At 36.2% G+C, this 22,615-nt stretch overlaps 1 protein-coding gene across 10 annotated transcripts in view; it reads left to right on the top strand.

Moving 5' to 3' along the window:
• The window catches only part of LOC127869273 (uncharacterized), a 103,159-nt gene extending 87,554 nt beyond the window's left edge, over positions 1 to 15,605 (top strand). For all 10 annotated transcript variants that reach the window (XM_052411704.1, XM_052411702.1, XM_052411697.1 and 7 more), the window contains 6 exons: positions 3,001 to 3,056; positions 3,556 to 3,757; positions 5,163 to 5,268; positions 6,273 to 6,387; positions 7,472 to 7,626; positions 9,398 to 15,605. In XM_052411704.1, coding sequence (XP_052267664.1) covers positions 3,001 to 3,056; positions 3,556 to 3,757; positions 5,163 to 5,268; positions 6,273 to 6,387; positions 7,472 to 7,626; positions 9,398 to 10,816 — 2,053 coding nt within the window. In that variant the 3' untranslated portion in view covers positions 10,817 to 15,605. The remainder of the gene's footprint in view (positions 1 to 3,000; positions 3,057 to 3,555; positions 3,758 to 5,162; positions 5,269 to 6,272; positions 6,388 to 7,471; positions 7,627 to 9,397) is intronic.
• Positions 15,606 to 22,615: the final 7,010 nt, after the last annotated feature.

The following is a 22,615-nucleotide window of genomic DNA, read 5'->3' as shown; positions in this document are numbered from 1 at the left end:
CAGCTTCTTGACTAGTTGTTGCACTACATAAGGCATAGAATCTGGCTCAGATTTCTAGGAAATTCTTAACCCTTTACTGCTTGGATACGCCTTTTTGCGCGTTTGTAGTCCCTTACAACTTTCTTAATAGATTTAAATTGTAAAGGTTCATTTCCAACACAATGATACTGATGAGCAGCAAACATCATACAACCTGAACAGACTGCATGTTACTGACAGGCTGTTCTGGTTTTATACTGCTTGCGTTTAATCATTTTCATTTTGCTTCTGAGTGGGAAAGGGTTAAGTCTGGTTCAAGAGCTATTGGTGAAAGTCACTTATTTCACTGATTCATGCCACTATTGAAGACTTAACCCTTTCCCACTCAGAGGCAAAGTGAAAAATGTGCAAACAGCATAAAACCAGAACAGCCTGCGAGTAACTTGCAGTATGTTCAGGTTTTATGCTGTTTGCTGCTCATCAGTATCTAAGGCTTTGAGATGAAGCCATTAAAACTTGAATCTAGTAAGAAAGGTCTTTAATTAGGTCTTTAATTAAATATATTTTTATGAGGGACTACAAATGTGTGAAATTACGTATCTTAGTGGTAAAGGGATAAAACAGGCTTAAATGTTTTCCAGAAATAACAGCTTAATGTGCTTAAGAATACCCAAACTTAAACATACCAGCTTGACTGTTTTTGCTGGCAAAACTCTGCAATACTTAATTTTGCTAGAGATCATACTTGAGGTTAATTTTTCATGCACTGCACACCCAAAATCTGGCGGCACAATAGTGCTTGTAGTAGAAATGTGTGTATTTTATATATTCCGTTATATTATCGTTAGAACCCAGGTAGCTTGAATATTCAAGGCTTCTTGATTGCCTGTAGGACGTCCTTCTTGTGAATTAATAATCAAACATTTTATTGGTTTTGGGTCAATTTCAGCATAGAAATTCAACCAATTAAATTGGACAATATTAAAACAGTAACAGTATGTGCAGTGTTAGCCTTGGCGGCACTAAGGGTTATCTGGTGAATTTAAAAAAATAAAATTGTATGCTTCATTCAAAGATATTTGAATGTTTCTTGTGATTGCATATGCCAATAGACTGCTTATATATATTGATTGACACAAAACTCAGCCGATTCTCAACTTATATGATATTGTGATACTGGTTTGTAAACAGTGGGTTTCAAACATTGACCGCTACTTCGGCTGTTATTATTTTAACCTATGATAACAAATTGGACATTGCAGACATCATCGAACTAGAAAAATAGATCATTTACCATCTCATCTAAAGAGTCCATTAGTGTGTAAACAGTATTTGTGATTGATATTGTAATTAATGTGTTGTAACAATATTAATCCCTTAGTTAGGTACCTGCTTTCATGTGGATGATGCATTCCAGCATTTATTACGTTTTGTGAAAAAATTGTATGAGTGAAATGCCTTAACTTTTGAGTTATGTAACGAAATATCTACTACAAAAATATACAGCAGTCTTAGTAGGAAAGTATTTGACTTTGTATTGCTGTCCTGATTTAAGAGGAATATGGTATGAGTTTGTAATTATCTCTAGTTGTAAAACTGGTACATTGTGTTAATCAGAAAGAGATCATATGCTGTATTCTAACAAATTTAGCCGTGATCTGTGAAAACTGGGCTTAATACATGTTTGTAAAGTGTCCTCCCAGTTCCAACAGGAAAATCACGGACAACACTTTCTGCTCGACATAATTTTTGGTTTAAATGAATTTTTTATGGCCCCTTTCGAAGAAAAGGGGGCATATAGTGATCAGACTGTCCATCTGTCTGTCTGTCAGTCTGTCCATCTGTCCGTCTTTCCGTCACACATTGCCTTTAGGTTTCGAAAAATGCTCTTAACTTCTATGTCCCTTGAGATATAACCTTCATATTTGGTATGCATGTGTATATGGACAAGGCCTTTCCATATGCACAAAAAATTTACCCCTGTGACCTTGACCTTGAACTAAGGGTCAGCGTTTAGGTTTCGAAATCTGCGTTTAGGTTTCGAAAAATGCTCATAACTTCTATGTCCCTTAAAATATAACCTGCATATTTGGTATGCATGTGTATATGGACAAGGCCTTTCCATACGCACAAACATTTTTACCCTTGTGACCTTGACCTTGAACTTAGGGTCTGCGTTTAGGTTTCGAAATCTGCGTTTAGGTTTCGAAAAATGCTCATAACTTCTATGTCCCTTGAGATATAACCTTCATATTTGGTATGCATGTGTATATGGACAAGGCCTTTCCATACGCACACAAATTTTGACCCCTGTGACCTTGACCTTGAACTTAGGGTCCGCGTTTAGGTTTTGAAATCTGCGTTTAGGTTTTGAAAAATGCTCATAACTTCTATGTCCCTTGAGATATAACCTTCATATTTGGTATGCATGTGCATATGGACAAGGCCTTTCCATACGCACACAAATTTTGACCCCCTGTGACCTTGACCTTGAACTGAGGGTCCGTGTTTAGGTTTCGAAATCTGCGTTTAGGGTTCGAAAAAAGCTCATAACTTCTATCAAGCGTTTATAGGGGGCATAAGTCATCCTATGGTGACAACTCTTGTTTCTTAATGAAAGTCAAGTCTAGTGTGGTCCCTGACTTGCCTTTGCATTTTATCTGGGACAACACTGAACGCACTAGCATTTAGCCCAGTTATACTATCAATATAGCTATTCTGCTGCTAGTGCTGTTATTTCCAACTATTCAGAACTTCTAAATATTCATTTAATTATTTGAAAGTTGAGCTTATTAAAGTTGACCAAGTGTTACAACATTATATTCTTGTATATCTATTTTTCAGAAATTAAAAAGCTTGATTTCAGGCAGAAACAAAGACACTTTTATGTACAATTGATTGAAAATGAGTTTTGTATTCAATATGCTGGCATGTCTTGGACTTTCATTGTGTAACACTTTGTAAACATTAATTGTTGTGTTGTGTCTAGTTTGACCATCAATGTCTTTATATGTATTTCAGTGCCCCAGTGGGGATTGGTGTGGTCAGCGGAGGGGAATCTGACCTCTCACAGGATAGTAAGTGGTCACTGTTACATATCGCACGCATAGAGGATTTTCTATTAATCAGAGGAAGGGGGAGAACGGTACTTCATTTATACATCCTTTCTACTACCTTTTGAAGTGTACCTTTGATTGAAGAAGTGTACATAATAATGGTTATCTAGGTGGTCCAAGGAAAATTGTGAGTAGGTTAACTGACTGTTTTGATATGATATACTGTTAAAAAAAGGTCTTGGGTGGGGGGGGGGGCCAAGAAAAGGTCTGCTTCATAGGAAATATCTTACCTTAGTTTTGTTGTAAAAATGTGAAATAATAAGTTAAATGCCCCATTGGTGTTGTAATAGTCTTCATTCAGGATAAAAGCCAGTTAAGCTCTAAAGTTGCTGAATACAAATGAAAAGAGGGTATGTGAGATATTTTCACCTGTTTTTTTTTTAAATTTATTTCATCTTTGTCAATCCATCACAAATTTCCAATTTTTACCACATTTCCTAATAAACAATATGTTTTCCAGCATCCAGCTTCCACCAGACAGACATTGTTGGCATCGGTACGCCAAACAGTGCGGAGTTGTCTCCCATCAGCCAGCCGTCTCCCAGCTGTATGAGCTCTCTCTCGCCAGGAACCAGTCCACTGAGTTCAGGCCTCACCAGCCCTATGACTAGTACCCTACAGCAGACGGTGAAATTGAAGATACACAGTCGCAGGTTTAGAGAGTATGTAACCCAATGACTAGGTGATTTTTACATGTTTAGAGGGTAGGTGACCTTGACATATTAAGAGACTTTGCTTTAACAGGTTTAGAGACCATTTCACTGAAAGGTTTAGAGATAATAACTCTTTTCATGTGTGGTGACTATAATCACTTTGATAGGTTTAGAGTTCATTGCCCTTAACATATTAAAAGACTATTATCACTTTGAGATGTTTAAAACTTTATCACTGACAGGGTTAGATATTATAGCTCTTATATGGTTTAGAGACTTTTGTCAATTTTACATGTTTCAGGTGTTTTAAACTTTGATATATTTATACACACACAAACGAAGTTTAGGGGGGTATATACGAGTGAGCTTGTCTGTCGGTTGGTCGGTCGGTCGGTCCGTATCAAGTGTCCGCTCTTTAATTCAAGTTACCCTCACAAACGAAGTTTAGGGAGGTATATAGGAGTGGCCTTGACTGTAGGTCGGTCTGTGGGTCCGTATTAAGTGTCCGCTCTTTAATTCAAGTTGTTTTCGTCCGATCTTCACCAAACTTGGTCAGATGTTGTATTTAGATGATGTCTAGGTCAAGTTCCAATATGGGTCATGCCGGGTAAAAAAACTAGGTCACAGGGTCACTTAGTGCGATTTAAATATTGATCATGGTGTCCGCTCTCTAATTCAAGTAGTTTTCATACCATCCTCACCAAACTTATTCAGAAGATGTATCTAGATGATGTCTACGCCAAGTTCTAACATGGGTCATGGCTGGTCAAAAACTAGGTCACGGGGTCACTTTTTGCGTTTTAAACATTGAGCATGGTGTATGCTCCCTAATTCAAGTAGTTTTCATCCGATCTTCACCAAACTTGTTCAAAAGTTTTATCAAGATGATGTCTAGGTCAAGTTTGAATATGGGTAATGCCGGGTCAAAAACTAGGTCACAGGGTCACTTGCTGCGTTTTAAACATTCAGCATTTTGTCCCCTCTCTAATTTAAGTAATTTTCATCTATCTTCACCAAACTTGGTAAGAAGTTGTATCTAGATGATCTTAAGGCCATGTTCGAACATGGGCCATGCCGGGTCAAAAACTAGGTCACGGGGTATCTTAGTACGTTTTACACATTCAGCATGGTGCCCGCTCTCTAATATAAGTAGTTTTCATCCGATCTTCACCACACTTGGTCAGAAGTTGTATCTAGATGATGTGTAGGTCAAGTTCGAACATGGGCCATACCGGATCAAAAACTTGGTCACGGGGTCACGTGCGTTTTAAACATTAAGCAAGGTGTCCGCTGTTTTTTGTGAAGACTACATGCAAAATATTCTGTGTCAATGCGGCATGTGGGGGTATTCGTCACGTCTGTGACAAAGCTCTAGTTAGTTTATTACTATTACTTTTATACTACTTTTGTACAGGTACTGTAACCAGGTACTAGACAAGGAGATAGACACCAGTGTGACAGCCCTGCTGCAGGATCTTGTGCGCTTCCAGGACAAACAGTATCACAAGGACCCCATCAAGGTCAGTGAGGCTTGGCAAAAAGGGGCTCAATGCATGTGCAAAAAGTGACATCCCAGATTAGCCTGTGCAGTCCAAACATACTAATCAGGGATGACACTTTCTGCCTAGACTTGATTTTTAGCTTTGCTGTTTTCGGAGAAAACCCGAGGTATTGTCATAGCCAGCTTGCGTGTCCGTGTTCGCTGTCGTGTCGTCCGCAATGCTAAACCATAACATTTTGTTAAAGTTTTGAAAATTGGCTCTTAAATCAAAGTGCTTCAACCTACAACTTTGAAACTTCATTTGAAGCTGCATCTTGATGAGATCTACATGCCACACCCATTTTTTGATCACTAGGTCAAAGGTCAAGGTCACTGTGACCTCTAAAAAAAATAAAAAAATAGTAATTCTGACAATGTTTCACTTATTCAAAACTGCACCACAGCCAAGCGTAACAACCGTTATGCGATGCTCTTGTTGTTTAGAATAGTCTTCCTTTTAATGAAAAATTCCTTGAAAGTTGAAAGTGTTTTCTTGACGAAAGGATGCAGTATGAACCCTTTCTTATTCAGATACGCACTTTGATGCATTTGTTGTCCCTTAGGAAATCATATCGAGTTTTGAAGGCTTCATTTCCAACCCTAAGATACTGATGAGCAGAAGACAGCTTAAAACCTGAACAGACTGCGAGTATATTGCAGGCTGTTCTGGTTTCTGTTCTGGTTGCATATATACGGTCCCACAGGAATCTAGATTGACATCTGTAGACATGTGACCACTGTTCTCAGGTGACCGCCAAGTCAGTTCAGACTGTAGCCATTGTCTATTTTCCTGTGAGCTGAAATGGTTTAACTAAGATAATCTGCCATTCCCCCTTTTCCTTTTATTGACATTGCCATGCTCATTAATATTTTATTTATTAACACAGTATGTTTGCCATTGCATCAATACAACACAAAACAAAAGTAAATGATATTAGTAATACAATCCTTTTAAACCCTTTTATTTTCTTTTTTTATTTACAGGCAAAGGCTAAGAGACGATTTGTTCTTGGACTAAGGGAGGTAACCAAACATCTGAGACTGAAGAAAATCAAGTGTGTCATTATCTCACCTAATCTGGAGAAAATTCAGTCAAAAGGTACTTTGTTAATAAAAGAAAATATGTCAAACCTTCCAATGTGTGTAAAGGTGAAATAGATAAATTGATGGCTATGTAACAAGAGAATTTGGTCCATATTAACAAAGCTCCTTAGGTTAAAACTTACATGATTGCTTTTTATGCCCCCAGTAGGGTGGCATATAGCAGTTGAACTGTCCGTCAGTCTGTCTGTCTTTCTGTCAGTCTGTGCGTCCATCCGAAAACTTTAACATTTGCCATAACTTTGGCAATATTGAAGATAGCAACTTGATATTTGGCATGCATGTGTATCTCATGGAGCTGCACATTCTGAGTGGTGAAAGGTCAAGATCAAGGTCATTCTTCAAGGTCAAAGGTCAAATATATGGCTCCAAAGCGGCGCAGTAGGGGGCATTGTGTTTCTAACAAACACATCTCTTGTTATTCCTAATATTAAGACTGAGGATTATTATTGCATACTGTCTGGAAGGTCACTCGTATGAATGTAATGCGGTTTCATAGTTAAATACACCGCAGTTTGGCACTTTAGCTTATGTAAACAAATATGAAAAATACTCATAAACAATTACTAAATACCGTACTAAATAACCATCACAGAAACACAATATTTAAAAATTACCTCCCATAACTGAGGTTACACACCACTGGAGCAGATCCGGCACCAACACTAAATAGTGCCCACTGACTGAAGGAACTATACTGTTATTTGGATTTACTAAAATACTATATTTTAAACTTACATAAAAACTTACCTTGGATGATTATATGAGCCTTGTTCTGAGAAAACTGGGCTTAATGTATGTGCATAAAGTGTCATCCCAGATTAGCCTGTGCAGTCCGCACAGGCTAATCAGGGACGACACTTTCTGCCTAAACTTAATTTTCGGTAAGGAGGGACTTCCTTGAAACTAAAAATACCATAAAAGCGTAAAGTTTCATCCCTGATTAGCCTGTGCAGACTGCACAGGCTAATCTGGGACGACACTTTAAGCACATGCATTAAGCCCAGTTTTCTCAGAATGCTGCTCATATATATTCCAAGAAGATGCACAATTGTATAAGGTATATTATTATTGAACTCCAGGAGGTCTAGACGATGCCTTGAATAACATTCTGGAGCTATGTAACGACCAGAAAGTTCCATTCATCTTTGGCCTGGGTCGGCGTGCCCTCGGGAGGGCGTGTGCAAAATTGGTGCCAGTCAGCGTGGTGGGCGTGTTCAACTATGAGGGGTCAGAGGTACGTGGGCGGGAACAAGAACTGTAGAGCACTTTGCCTGTTAACTTAAGATTTTAGACATTAGAAATTGTTTTTATCACATGCCATACCCTGTTTCCCATGTAATATAACCATTACGAATATTTTTATCTTACACATGTGGAATATACTTCTTAAGCGTTTTCATTGGCTTTTTTTTGTTCGATTGACCAATCACTTTTTTTTTTGGCTGAAATGACGTGCAACGTCAAATGACGTCACAAAATGTAAACAACATTCGGGATTTATCATTATGTTTGCGTATTTTTTTAAATTTAATTTGCTCATTTAAAAGCATGTGATAAAAAAGATCTGACACTCGTTATCATATCATACCATATTTTAATAAACTTGTTCAGGAAATTCGTTAGTAAGCGAGCTAAAGTTTGATAAAATATGGTATGATATGACAACTCGTGCCAGATCCTTTATATATCTGCCCAAGGCGAATTATATAGTTTTGGTGTTGCTTGTCTCTCCGTCAGTCTGTAACAAACTTTTATGTAGGGTTAAATCTCAGAATCTATATAGGACTTCAATATGAAACTTCATTTGTGTATAAGATATCAATAAGAAGAAGTGCATGTACAGGAACCATTACCCTATAATTTCTTAAATAAGAGTTATTGCCAATTGTTGTTTTTGTATAATGTAACTTTCAGGCTATATCTCAGATACCGTACAAGATTTCAATATAAAACTTTATGGGTGTATAGATATCAATGAGGAGACTGGCAATGCATAAAGGCAACACAGGTGCAAATAAATAAGATAAAGCACCACACTTCAAATAACCTTCTGTTTTAGTTCTGCACATTTAAATAAACACAATTTAGTCGGCAGGGAATATAAATTCAAACAAATTTGCTTGATAATATTGTAATAGACTTACTCGGAATTGGGTGTTTGAAGGAATTAAATAATGGACATCACATAAAGTACTTTGCCTCAGCAAATGAAAAAAAAGTTTAAATACTAGTTTACAATCATTCATGGAGGATAACTTCAGTATGCTGGTCTCTCTTTCTTAGCTGTTTTAGCAAGATTAGTCCCTGCTGTAGATAAACAACTTAATACAAATAAATAAGTCACTAATAATGAAAATATAATACAATATAAAGTGGTTTACAACAGAGCTAACAACATCAAATGATGACATGGAGGTAACAAAATTACACCATTATAATGTTTGATGTTTGGAATACACCTCAATTGAAAAATGTAGGTGCTATTTTGTGTTTGGAAGGATGATAATGGGATAAAGAGAGAAAAGTCAATGGTTGGTGGGTCATGATTGTGTAGAGAGAATAGTCAATGGTTGGTGGGTCATGATTGTGTAGCACATGTTCATGATGTGACTTTCTTGTTATTTCATTCATTATTTTGCTATTTTTCATAAAAATAATTGAATTTATTCTGGAAAACATTTTTATTTTAAAATTGTTTTTTTTTGCTACTACTCAAACAAAATATAAAATCCCAATTTGTGCAAAGCAGTGAATGAATTCTTATTACATTACTGTTTTGTGTCACTTCTTAAAACAGAACAGTTTTTTTTTCGAATGTCATAGATATTTATGATACAAAACATATGGACCTATGTCAAAATCAATAAATCTGGAAACTTATTTACACTATGATAAATAATGAATTCAAATCCGGTAGCTTTTAATTTATTGTATAAATACCCCATGGTATAATTAAGAATATTTATATTTATTTAATAAAATTATTATTTTTATTTTGTTTGCAGGAAAACTTCCGTACGCTGGTGTCCCTGACAGAGAAGGCGCGAGAGCAGTACCGTGAGATGATTCACCAGATCGAGAAGGAGATCGCCGAACACCCGCCCCGGGTCAGCATACCGGGCGTCCCGCACATCTTCGCCCACATGGGACACTCTCGGACTCCCAGTGGCTGCAGTGTGATATCTTTCACGTCGAGCATTTTGTCTGAGCCAATCTCTGAGAATTACCCCCATTCAGAACCAGAGACTGATGATAGAGGGTATGAGATCGAGAAAGATGTTGAAGATGTCGATGAGTTGGAGGGAGATTTGGAGAATGTCGAAGATGGTGTTGGGGATGGGGAGGGGGATGAGGGGAGTGAGTCGGAAAATGATGAAACAGGGTATGAGGCTGATAGTGAGGTTGGATTTGATAAGAGGAAGAAAAGGTTCGGTCGGCGGAGGGCGGGTGGTATGGGGAGTGGTGGGGTGGGAGTTGTGGACTATACAAACCTGAACGGTGTGAGGCATGATGATATTGGGACTGTAAATGGTGGAACGATGGTGAATGGCGTAGGGGCTGGGGCTGGGAGTGTTACGTGCAGGCCGGGTATCTTGAAGAATTCTGCTGAGCGTCTGAGGCTCATGAAGGCTGGGAACCATGGTATAGACACTGGGAAGGAGATAACCAATCATGTATCTGGCAGCGGTGATGCCATGGTTAGTAATTCTGATGATAAGAATGATTCTAGTCAACATAGGGAATCATGTGATATTCAGTTATCTAGAAACAATGACTCTGCAGGCCATGCCGACAATAATCACCCAACTTCCAATGGAACTGCAACCCAATCTCCCTTGCTTGAAAACGGCATTAACAATAGTTTTGTGACAGTGACCGTCAAGACCCCGATTGTCAACGGAGACCTGGTCGACACTGACAGCAGTAGCACGCGTGAACTCGACTTTAAGACTTGTGATGAAGACTCTGATTTTGAGCGACAGGTTCAGAGCAAGGAGAACCAGGATCGCCTAGAGGATCTTCCTCGATTCATTGACTCAGTGCACACCTTGGATCTTGAAAGCACCCTGTCTCAGTATTCTAGTAAGACAGCGGAAACTGGGGAAATTGAAGTTCTCTCTACGCATTCGTCAAAGACCACTCACTCGTCACGAACTCTTGGGGAGGGAGGGAATACAGAGCGAGAGAAGTCGCTTAAGACCGCTGTGTTTGATGGCAGGAGAGGGCGGGGGAGTTCTAATCCAAGCCCCGTTAATAATGGTACTATTGGAGGGGTGGGGAAGTCAGACAGGGAAAACAGGACGCTGTCATGGGTCCAGGAGGCTCAGAGTATTCACTTTGGTGAGCAGGGGCCAGGGGCCGTGGGTGGTCAGGGAGAGGAGGGGGAGGGGCGGGGGATGGAGTGTGTGGATGGCGGCGTCTGAATCTGGGCTGGAGTATGTCACACCTGATGTCTTCATACACTCTGAAACCTGCCGTTGTGTGCGTCTGAAGTGGGCACAGACAGTTGCATCTAAGATTGATTGTATTCAACACTGGATATCTTAGAAACAAAAGCTTAGTTCACTCATGATTTGTGGATATTAATGGATGTGTTTATTTGAAATGACAATCCTGTAGTTGTCTGGTGTTTGACGCTTGAATTATTTATATAGAAAACAAAACTGTGCCACAATCAGTAATGCCATGTGGATATTCGATGCTGGATGTCTTTATAAGAAATGAAACCCTGCCATTTATCAGTCATGGCTGATGTGATAGGGCAGTGTGGAATGTGGTATAGCCTTCACTTGCAGAATGTAGCCTTCAACTGTGGGGTGTAGACTGACATGGCTGAGTTGTTTATGATGTGAGTGCTCAAAATTCACAATGTTGTTGAACAATCGTTAGCTACGGAAGAGCTGGCCTAAATGATTCTTTCTGTGCATGGAAAAACAGGTTGAGCTTTGTAAAACCTGCAGGCTTTAGATTGAAGAAATCTTAACTTGGCTTGGTTATTGATAAAATGATACAATGTATAATCTCAATTTTTATTTGGACTTTCTTTCTGCAATGTAATGCTTTTAATATCAGAAGTTTTGCTTGCATTGCTTGACTGCTAATTTGTAGGACCTGGACTTTAGGTCAGCATTCGTTTTACTTTAATAAGGCCTTGATAGAAATTCTATGCAACTGTTTTGATCTATTTAAAATCACAATTTCCCTATTTTTGTTACCAGATTATGAATGTTTTTCTAGAAATGTCATTAAAGTTAAAAAGTTCCAATTGCAAATTTGGAAATGAATAGAACGGATTTCTTTGGTTCAGTATGTGTTTGTATGACATTTGCTATCTGCTGGTTAAAATATTTAAGGTATTCCGGACATGTATTCACCAATCCCGACATGCGTTCTCTTAAAGGGGGGTAACTTTGTGCTACCTTTTTACTTGAAAATGTGTAAAGCAAATACATAATTGCTATCAGGATTATTACTGTATCCATATGTTAGAAAAAATATTGGATTTCGAAAATTTGATTTGATGTTTTCTCTTTAGTAAAAAATAAGTAAAGATTTCCCTACTGAGTGAATACAGACTATGTTAAGATGCTGTGATGCCACAAAGGTTGGAGCTTCAGTGTGTTCATTATATGATGCATAGATGATGCTGAATTTGAGTGCATTTCTTCAATACTTTGCTGGTTCACTTGACATTAACATTGTCCAGTTCAAACACTGCGTTGCAGCTCAGTTTTTGTAGAGAATTTTGTTACACAAATGGGACTGTGAGCTAAAAAACTTTTGCAATATGTTTGTTACATAAGAGAAAAGTGTGAGACAAAATCTTTGTAAGTGTACTTAATATAATTTCTTAAAATCATAAAACTGTTCTCTTCCAGAAAACATTCACATTTCATAGTGAGAGACAGTCGTATCAGATTAACATCTGAACAAAATCTACAGATTCACATTGTTTTCACCATTACCGTGTGTCTATATTTTCTACAAACATGTTTTAAAGTTAGTTCAAAACATGTTTTAAAGCCAGTTTAAACAGGGTCAAAAACTAGGTTACCAGGTCAAGTCTTGAACTCTGGGTGCACCTTGAACACAGTTGACCGCTTCAGGGCCATCATTGTTGTTATTTGAATGTAAACTTCCTGTGATTGTATTTGGGTGAAAATATGCATGTTCATAATTCTATTACCTAATTGAACTATATATACTGTGGCATTGCATGTAATTATTCTTTTGTTATCATGCCTGTATGTAAGATATTCATGAATTATAAATGTTTATATTTGATTTGCAGGATGGTGTATCATAAACCATTTGCTATTGTTTATTAATGATGTTGTAGCGCCCATTTTGAAATGTCCTTATAAGGAAATGTGTTATTAATTGTTGTTTAACATGGATTTGTCTATGTTTTGAGAATTTGCATAAAATTGTATAAGGTTGTGATAGTAACTGTGTGAATTATCATATTAGTATTCACAAACTTTTAAAACACACATACAAAAGTTTTTTCTTTTGATTCCTATAGCAAAAAAAACTGTATTACTTGTGTATACTGGAATATTTTAGTTTCACAACTAAATAAATTATTTGGCTAGGTATTTCAACTAAAAAATGGAATGCAATAAAAATAATATTAAAAAAAATAATGTTTTAATGTGAGTCTGTTTTTAAAAGAAATGTTTATCCACTTCTTTCAATACTGAGGTCTTATGAACTGTGTCATGGAAAAAAGGACCTTATGGCATATGCTGTTAGTTTGCCCCAGCCCAGTCGAAGCATCGCCGTAGTCTGGTTAAGAGCTATCATGTCTGCTGATGAAATCATGAAATATTGTGTGACTTTATAGCGGACAATTCTAGCTCCAGATCAGACTGCACAAATGCACAGGCTTGTCTCGGCTCTGCTGGATGCATATGACATAAGACCCATATTTGCATTACGCGGGTCTATTAAAACAGAAAAAAAATGTTTATTTGTTTTAATAGGTCCAATTAGAAAGCTACGCAAAAAGTATTTTTTATTATAAACACTTTTTAATTGTTTTTCTATATATCTAAAAGGCTGCCATGGTTTTTATACATCCATATACATGCATCTGTTGTTCTTATGCAGACTTCCTTATCTTCTTTTTTTGCTGCCACTTATGTTTCAGATTTTCCATTTGTATATCTAGACACTCACTTACATATTCTTATATATGTCCTTAATTTGAATATAAATTATGCATACAAAGATGATGGCAGAGACACTATACAGACGGCATTTTCAGGAATAATACATAAATTTTAATTCTTTGCTCATTACGTTATTTACATTTTTCACTGCTGATTCAAGATATTTCTTCTTACTTTTGCAGCAGTACCTATCAGTGTTTTTATAAAACAACACTCAATGTGTTCATTAATAATAATTGGATTTAAGGGTTGGTGTATTATGGAGAAAAAAACACTATAATGCTATCCAAGTGTTAATTTCAAACTACAATGTGCATTTTATTAAAACCTGTCTGGAAACAATCTTCTTTGTTATCGTTTATCAAAGGTTTCATTGTGAAACTGATGTTTATTATACAGACATTTTACTCACGTACATCTGTTATGTGCTTAACCCTTGATATGCGGTTAATGCACATATATTGGACACAAGTATACATTTATAAATGTTTGCCTAAAGAAATGACGTTTTTTTATTTTAAATTAAATGTCTTAATGAACCTCTCTCTGGGAAAACAGGATTCAATTCATGTACGTAAAATGATGACCCAGATAAGCCAGCGCAGTTTGCACAGGCTAATCTAGGATGAAACTGTACAAACTTGTTTTTAGTCCAGTTTTCTCAGAGTTAGGCTGAACTGTTAATTACAAGATGTCAGGTAAAATGGCCTTGTTTTTGGAGGATGTAAACCACATTGGATTGTGTTATGTGTATGAATTCAAATGTATTATTGATGTTATTTATTATCACATTTTATCACATGCTATACCCTGTTTCCCATGTAATACAACCATTACATATTTGTTTATATTACACATGTGTAATACACCATTTTTAAGCGTTTGCATTGGCTTAGTTTTCGTTTATTGACCAATCGCATTTTGTTATTTTGCTTAAACGACGTTTCAACGTCAAATGACGTCACAAAATGTTAACAACATTTGGGATTTATCATATATGTTTGCGTAAATATTTATTTAGTTTGCTCATTTAAAAGCATGTGATAAAAAAGATCTGACACTCGTTGTCATATCATACCATATTTTATTAAACTCGTCCAGGAAATTCGTTTGTAAGCTTGCCAAAGGCTCGCTTACTAACAAAAGTCCTGAACTCGTTTAATAAAATATGGTATGATATGACAACTCGTGCCAGATCCTATATGTATGAATTGGACTGTTTCATTACCAGTAATAAAAAAATCAAAGTGTTATTTGAATATTTTTTTTGGCATTACATAATTTATTTTATCTGATGTTCTCTTTAGTTTTGGTGTATTTATTTTGTTTTGGATCTTTTGAGAAAACAGTAAAAATGCAAAATAAAACAAGCTTAACATTAATTTTATAATGTTTTTATGTTCATATATAACAAATTGTTAAATCGTGTTTATGAAGTATACTTTTTAATTGTGTTTGAAATAGTATATTTTAAATGGCATGATTTTAAGTATACATATATTTGGCATTGACATGAATGGCAATGAGCCGTACTCTGTGAAAACTGGACTGTGTGTGTATAGGGTTAATCAAGGACGACACTCAGCCTAAACAAGTTTATACTCAGAAGACTCCATAGTTGGAAAATGAGTCGTCCTTCACTGCACAGTCTTGATCAATTAAATAATGCAAAAAATAGAAATAAAATGATGATAAATTGGAAATTAATTATTTCTTAAACTTAATTATTGTGTGAAAGCACTCATGTCATATTCAGGATTGTTGTCTACCTTTCCAGTTATTAGCACTATTAAAACATGAGAGCTGTTATAAATTAGTAAATCTTTTTTTCTGTCACAAATACCATGACATATTTCTGATTTTGTTTATATTTATTTGGATGAAAATGACACATACTGCTATTTCTTATGTATGTATTGCCATATGACATGAAAGTGTGCAAAGGGCTGTACATGTTTGAATGATATTTCTCTGTCAATATCCATCATAAAAAAGAGGTGTTTATACCATGTTGAAGATAATAAAATCTATATATATATTTACTGTCTTTTGTGTGTTTTGAAATGAATCCTTGGGAAAACAATATTCTGTGTCGTGGGTCATTCTTTAGAGGATGCTTGGAAACTTAATTCTTGTTCCATAACGAGACAGCATAGCTACAAACCACCCTGAGCATTTGAGCAGTTTGGTCAAGAGCTACACTGTCTGCTGATAAGTCACAGCACGGACTCTAGATGAGACGGATATGAAACGGGACCGTATCGGCAAATATCTTGTCGTTACTTAGTCACGTGACCGGTAGCTATCGATTAGCGTACATCGAAGCGCCAAGGATATACATTTTGATGTACCCACTCTATTTTTAGCTTGACTATTTTATATGAAATACATAAAGTGGAGCTATCCTACTCACCCAAGCGTTAGCGTTAGTGTTAGCGTTAGCGTGCAAATGTTAAAGTTATGGTACTACCCCAATTATTTTCATTGTCCCTTGACATATTGCTTTCATATTTTGCATACTTGTTTACCAACATGACCCCAACCTATAAACACGAGCAGACAACTCTATCAAACATTTTGTCATAATTATGGCCCCTTTTCCACTTAGAATATGCAGCAAATGTTAAAGTTTTCATACTACCCCATTTATTTTCATTGTCCCTTGACATATTGCTTTCATATTTTGCATACTTGTTTACCAACATCATCCCAACCTATAAACAAGAGCAGACAACTCTATCAAGCATTTTGTCATAATTATTGCCCCTTTTATACTTAGAATATGCATATTATTGATAAATCTATGTTAAAGTTTGCGTACTACCCCAAATATTTCCTATATCCTTTGACATATTGCTTTTATATGTTGCATACTTGTTTACCAACATGACCCCAACCTATAAACAATAGCAGACCACTGTATCAAGCATTTTACATAATTATGGCCCCTTTTACACTTAGATCATTGAACATTTTGCTTAAATAGCCATAACTTCTTTATTTATGACCACATTTTATTATTACTTAGACAAAACAACACTTACCTGAATACCACAATGGATTCCACCCAAACAATACCCCACGTCCCTACCCAGAATTCCTTCCCCCCCAACCCCCCCCCGCAATTTTTTTTTTAAACATCTAATAAATTACCCCACCCCACATAATACCCCCCTCTCACCCCCACCCCACCCCTACCCCCCCCCCCATTTTTTTTTGTAAACATCATCTAATAAATTACCCAACCCCACATTATACCCCCCCCCCCCCCCTCTCACCCCCCCACCCCCCCCCCCAAAAAAAAAATAATAAATAAATAAATATTTTTTTGCCTTTTTTTATTTTTGAAAGATCGTCTTATAAATGACCACACCCTACATTATACCCCCTCTCAACCCCCCCCCCAAAAAAAAAAAATATTTTTTTTTATTTTTTATTTTTATTTTATTTTTGAAAGATCGTCTAATAAATTATTGAATATGAACAATTTCCCCATGATTGCTTACGTTATAATGTCAAGCACTCGAATAGTCGAGCGCGCTGTCCTCTGACAGCTCTTGTTAAATTATACTTGCATTTCTCGGCCGATTTCGACAAATTATATATCATTAGAAAGCCTACGTTACGTAGTTTTCAGATATATAAACATATATCATGTTTTTCTTCTGATTTGGGCAGCCCGGCGAGTTATAACTTTAACTTTTGGAAATATCACACCGTTTTAGAATCTATATTTACGGTTCAACGATTCAACGCTCCTTGGTGACAGACGGTTTCATGGTCTTAACAGTCGTGGTATCTTCTGACCATTCTGCACAGATAAGCTGCCTGGTTTGGAGCTATGCTGGCCGCATATGGCATGTTACCCATTTGCGCATGACGTGACTCATTTCTTAGGAGTCAACAAAATTGTTCTGCTTTTATACTATGAGTCAAATAGACTGTGAGTTATTTTCTTTTATCATACCTTATGTGATCACTCTAAAGTTCTTTTTCCATACACAAAAAGTTATGTCACTGGGTAAAACTTTAAACAGTCACATTCGCACATGTCAAATGTTTATATAATTACACTACAATTCAAATAATTTTATTAAAATTCCTTTACTGTGTGTTAAAGTCTTGTATTGAAAGTCAATTTATCTGTGATAAAAAATACACAAAATAAGTCCAATACATATACACAATTCAAAACTCTAAACTAAATATGTTTTTAACGATTTTACATTGCCAAAACTGAAAGAGAATATTACAGCTGTATTTAGTGCTGCGAATGTTAACAACGCCATATGCAAAATTAGAAATATGTCGACTGATGTCAACGAGATTGTATGCTCGATTGCGATTGATATCAAGCATTGTTTGCAATGCTGTGTTAATGAACGCAAGTCCAATGCTTCCCTTCACCGTTCACCGTGGTTTAATCGTAGCCTTAAGTCGGATAAGCTGAAAGCACTTCGAAACTTTCGCGTTACTGGATCAGACGTCGATTTCAATTTGTACATAGATTCAAAACGTTGCTTCAAAGATATATGTGATAAAACTAAATACGAATTTTATAACAAAAAACTCGATGACCTGGTTAAAAATGTTAAATGTCCGCGATCATTTTGGAAAAAAATAAAATTCTTAACCGGAAGACAAAACCCCATGAACATCGCGAACATATCAGAAAGCGATTGGCACGAACACTTTGAATCCTTGTTTAGCGCGAACTTAGATGGCGTGGATATTCATGTTAATCTCCCCAATGACGGTCTAAGCGAAATCGAAGACGCTATATTTAATGAGGAAATAACGGAAGAAGAAATACTTAATAGCGTAAAAAGCCTAAAATGCGTCAAAAAGCGCCGGTCCGGGTGGAATACCCCCTCAGTTTTTCATCCAAGCGCACGAAACCATTATGCCAGTAATGTTAGCGCTCTTCAATCGAATATTTTCCACAGGTATATACCCAGATTGCTGGAGTACGGCCATAATAATCCCAATCCACAAAAAGGTGATATCAATTCGCCTTTTTAATTATAGCGGGATCTCACTACTAGACATATTTGGCAAAATATTTACTAACATAATAAATAGACGTTTAACCTTTTTCGCAAATGTTTACTCGAAAATAGACAAGGCGCAAGCGGGCTTTAGGGCGGGTTATTCAACCACCGACAACGCCTTTGTGCTTCAGACTTTGATTCAAAAAACCTTATCGAAAAAGCGCCGGAAACTCTACGTAGCTTTTATTGATTTTAAAGCTGCATTAGATTCTGTGGTGAGAGACAAGCTATGGGAAGTCTTGATTCATTCGAATGTCAAAGGTAACTTACTAAATGTGCTTAAAGGGATGTATAAAACCGTGAAAGCGCGCGTTCGTACCAGCGTTGGATTAACGGAGCAATTTGAGAGTAACATAGGTTTAAAACAGGGCTGTTTGGCTTCGCCGAAATTTTTCACATTTTTCATAAACGAACTTATCACGTACCTAAAAAATAAAGCCATACGTGGAATTCAACTTAAACCGTGTGATATTGAAATTTTTAGCCTTATGTTCGCTGACGACGTCGCACTTCTGGCCGACACAGTAGTGGGCCTACAAAGACAACTGAACCTACTTCACGATTTTTGTACCGAGTTTCATTTAACTGTAAATATCAATCAAAGTAAAATTGTAGTTTTCAAGAACGGCGGACGCTTAGGAACAAATAAGAAATGGTTCTTTAACGGTAATTTGTTGTCCGTGGAACAGACATTCACTTATGTCGGTGCATCGTTTCCCTCGTCCCTGTCGCTCACGCATATGGCTGAAGCAAATAGTATTAAAGGAAAACGGGCAGTACACAGTATTCTATCATCTCCAATTATGGCCAACTGCCAAATTCAATTTTCTTTAAACTGTTTGACTCGAAGGTCGTGCCAATTTTACTTTACGGTTGTGAATTGTGGAGTTTCAAAACCAGAGATTGTATAGAACAAATACAACGTTATGCTTGTAAAAGATATGCATGTTTAAATGAAAGAACACCTTATTCTGTTACACTTGGTGACTGTGGTCGTTACCCACTATTCATTAATGCGCAGATAAGGTGTTTAAAATTCTGGCTTAAAATACTAAAAATGCCTGACTCCAGATATGTACGAAAATGTTACGAGTATTTACTTGATACTAAGGACCATCTAACTGTGAATTGGGCAAGGGAAATTAAACGTTTATTGGATGAAAACGGGTTTGGATACGTTTGGAACAACGGTCACGGTCCACATGTAAGCACTTTCTTAACCGAATTTACGATGCGTCTTAGAGACCAATACATCCAATCATGGAGAGAAACTATTAACAATTCACTAAAACTGAGTGTGTATAAACATATAAAGTCATCGTACAGTCATGAAAGGTACCTTGACATTCTCTGCATACGAAAATACAGGCATTGTTATTCGCAATTTAGATCAGGTTACCACGAACTTGAAATAGAAAGGGGCAGGTATTCTAATATCCCAAAACACGAAATAATTTGTAAAGTTTGTAATTCAAAACAAGTTGAAACGGAATATCATTTTGTTCTTATCTGTCCAATGTTTAAGGATTTAAAGGGATCTTTTCACGCTTTGGTAAATTGACAAAATTGAAAAAAGTTGTTTCAGATTCGCAAATTTTCGTTTTAGTTATGATATTTGTGAGGAAACAGTCATACTGAACATTTACCATGGTCTAATATAGCCATTATGTGCATCTTTTGACGATTTTAAAACCTAAAAATTATAAAGCGTTGCAACGCGAAACGATTGAATAATTTGGAGAGTTCTGTTTTTGTCGTTAAATTTTGTGAAACTACGAAGATTGCTTATATAAGGTATAAAATACGTTGAGTATGTGTACACGGCGGAATAGCTCAATAGGTTAAAGCGTTTTTACGTCAGGACTCTGGCAGGACTCCAGGGGTCACTGGTTCGAAACCTGGTCCGGGCAATGTTCTTTTCATTTTTTAAATTTTATTCTTGATTTTTTACTGGAGCTTTTATGATCCAATGTTTACATTTATCGATATAAAGCATTTAATGAATATGTTAAAAAATGCCAAAATCTGTGAAAAGGCCCCTTTAAGGGCACGATTAATTCCGAGTAAATTTCGTATAAATCCCAATGTTATGAAATTTCATATATTAATGTCAAGTCAAAATGAAACTTATATTAAGGACCTAGCATCGTTTATTTACCTTGCTTTAGTTAGACGGAAGGAGTTACTTACGTTGTATGGTAGCTACTTATCTTTTACTACCTTGTCCAATATGCTAATTCTTAACCGATTCATGCTTGATGATGTTATGTGCACACATGCTTTTGTATATATACAATTATGTTCCATAACTTGTATCAGGGGCGGTGGCCTGTATATCACAATAAGCCTTTGCTGTTGTTGTTGTTGTTGTTGTTATAATATGAGTCCAATACATATTATATGAGTCCAATACATATAATATGAGTCAAATATGTATGAGTCAAATGCGTATAATATGGGTGAAATACATAAAATATTAGTCAAATACATATAATATGGGTCAAATACATAGTATATGATTCAAAAACGTGTAATATGGGTCAAATACATATAATATGGATGAAATACATATAATATGGGTCAAATGCGTATAATATGGGTGAAATACATAAAATAAGAGTCAAATACATATAATAAGAGTGAAATACACATAATATGAATCAAATAATATATTACTGATTAAATACATATATTATGGGTCCAATAAGTATAATACGGCTCGAATACATATACTATGGGTTAAATATATATATATATATATATATATATATAAATATAAATATATGGTTGAGAAAAAATATTAAACACCAACGAATGAATCTTTCTAAAACACTGGATCCAAAAACGGATGCAAGAACTCGAGATCTAGGCGAGTGCACGTTTTTATCGGTGAGTTACGATCAATCAATTTTGAATTATCTATTTTTAGAACTTTCCGCTGTCATGTCCAATATTGCATGTACAACCATATCTGTGTTGACAAGCCCCTGATGAAGACGAAAAGTCGAAAGCGCTAGGGCATATGTATAAAATATGTAATTAGCACTGTTTGAACAGCATATTTCTCCAATTCTCTCTCTCTCTCTCTCTCTCTCTCTCTCTCTCTCTCTCTCTCTCTCTCTCTCTCTCTCTCTCTCTCTCTCTCTCTCTCTCTCTCTCTCTCTCTCTCTCTCTCTCTCTCTCTCTCTCTCTCTCTCTCTCTCTCTCTCTCTCTCTCTCTATAATATGGATCAAATACATATAGTATTACTCTCTCTCTATAATATGGATCAAATACATATAGTATTAGTGAAAGACATTTTATATGAGTCAAAGACATAACATATAATATAAGTCAAATACATATAATACGAATCAAATACAGATAATATGAGTCAAATACATATAATATGAATCAAATGCATATATGTTGACAACACTTTCCGCCTAAGGTGGATATTTGGTTAGAAGAAAATTCTTTCAAACAAAAAACATTAAAGCTGAAAGTGTCGTCTTCAGATGACACTTTACGCACATGCATTAAGCCCATATTTCCCACAAAGGAGTCGCTATTATACACACACTGTGTTTTGTGTCACACGACATTATCGCATAGTTTATCGGCGGCGACATTAACATCCTCATTTTATTCTATTATGTTGCCAATATTCTCTCTATTATACAATTTGCTCGAAAAATTTGTGAAGAAATGTTTGAGGCCATTGTGTAACGTGTCAAAGTCATTTCGTAAAATCCTTTAAGCACACATTTCAACCCATTAAATCGTACGCCTTTTAGTCACTTACCGACTTAAGGCTCCACTTAATGTTACATTATTACCGTTTTTGTTACATTTTTACTACAACATTTCTGTATGCATATACCTGATAATGCAAGGGAAGTAAATGCGCTTTCAAAACTTAATGCACTGTTCCATACAATTGCATGGATATGACTGCACGTGCAAACGTGAAGTATGGAGATCTAACGTGCGCACCTGTAACTCTTCAAGTGAACA

The sequence above is a fragment of the Dreissena polymorpha genome, chromosome 2 (genome assembly GCF_020536995.1).
Source record: "Dreissena polymorpha isolate Duluth1 chromosome 2, UMN_Dpol_1.0, whole genome shotgun sequence".
Taxonomy (NCBI): Eukaryota; Metazoa; Mollusca; class Bivalvia; order Myida; family Dreissenidae; genus Dreissena; species Dreissena polymorpha.
This window is presented reverse-complemented; position numbering and strand designations above follow the sequence as displayed.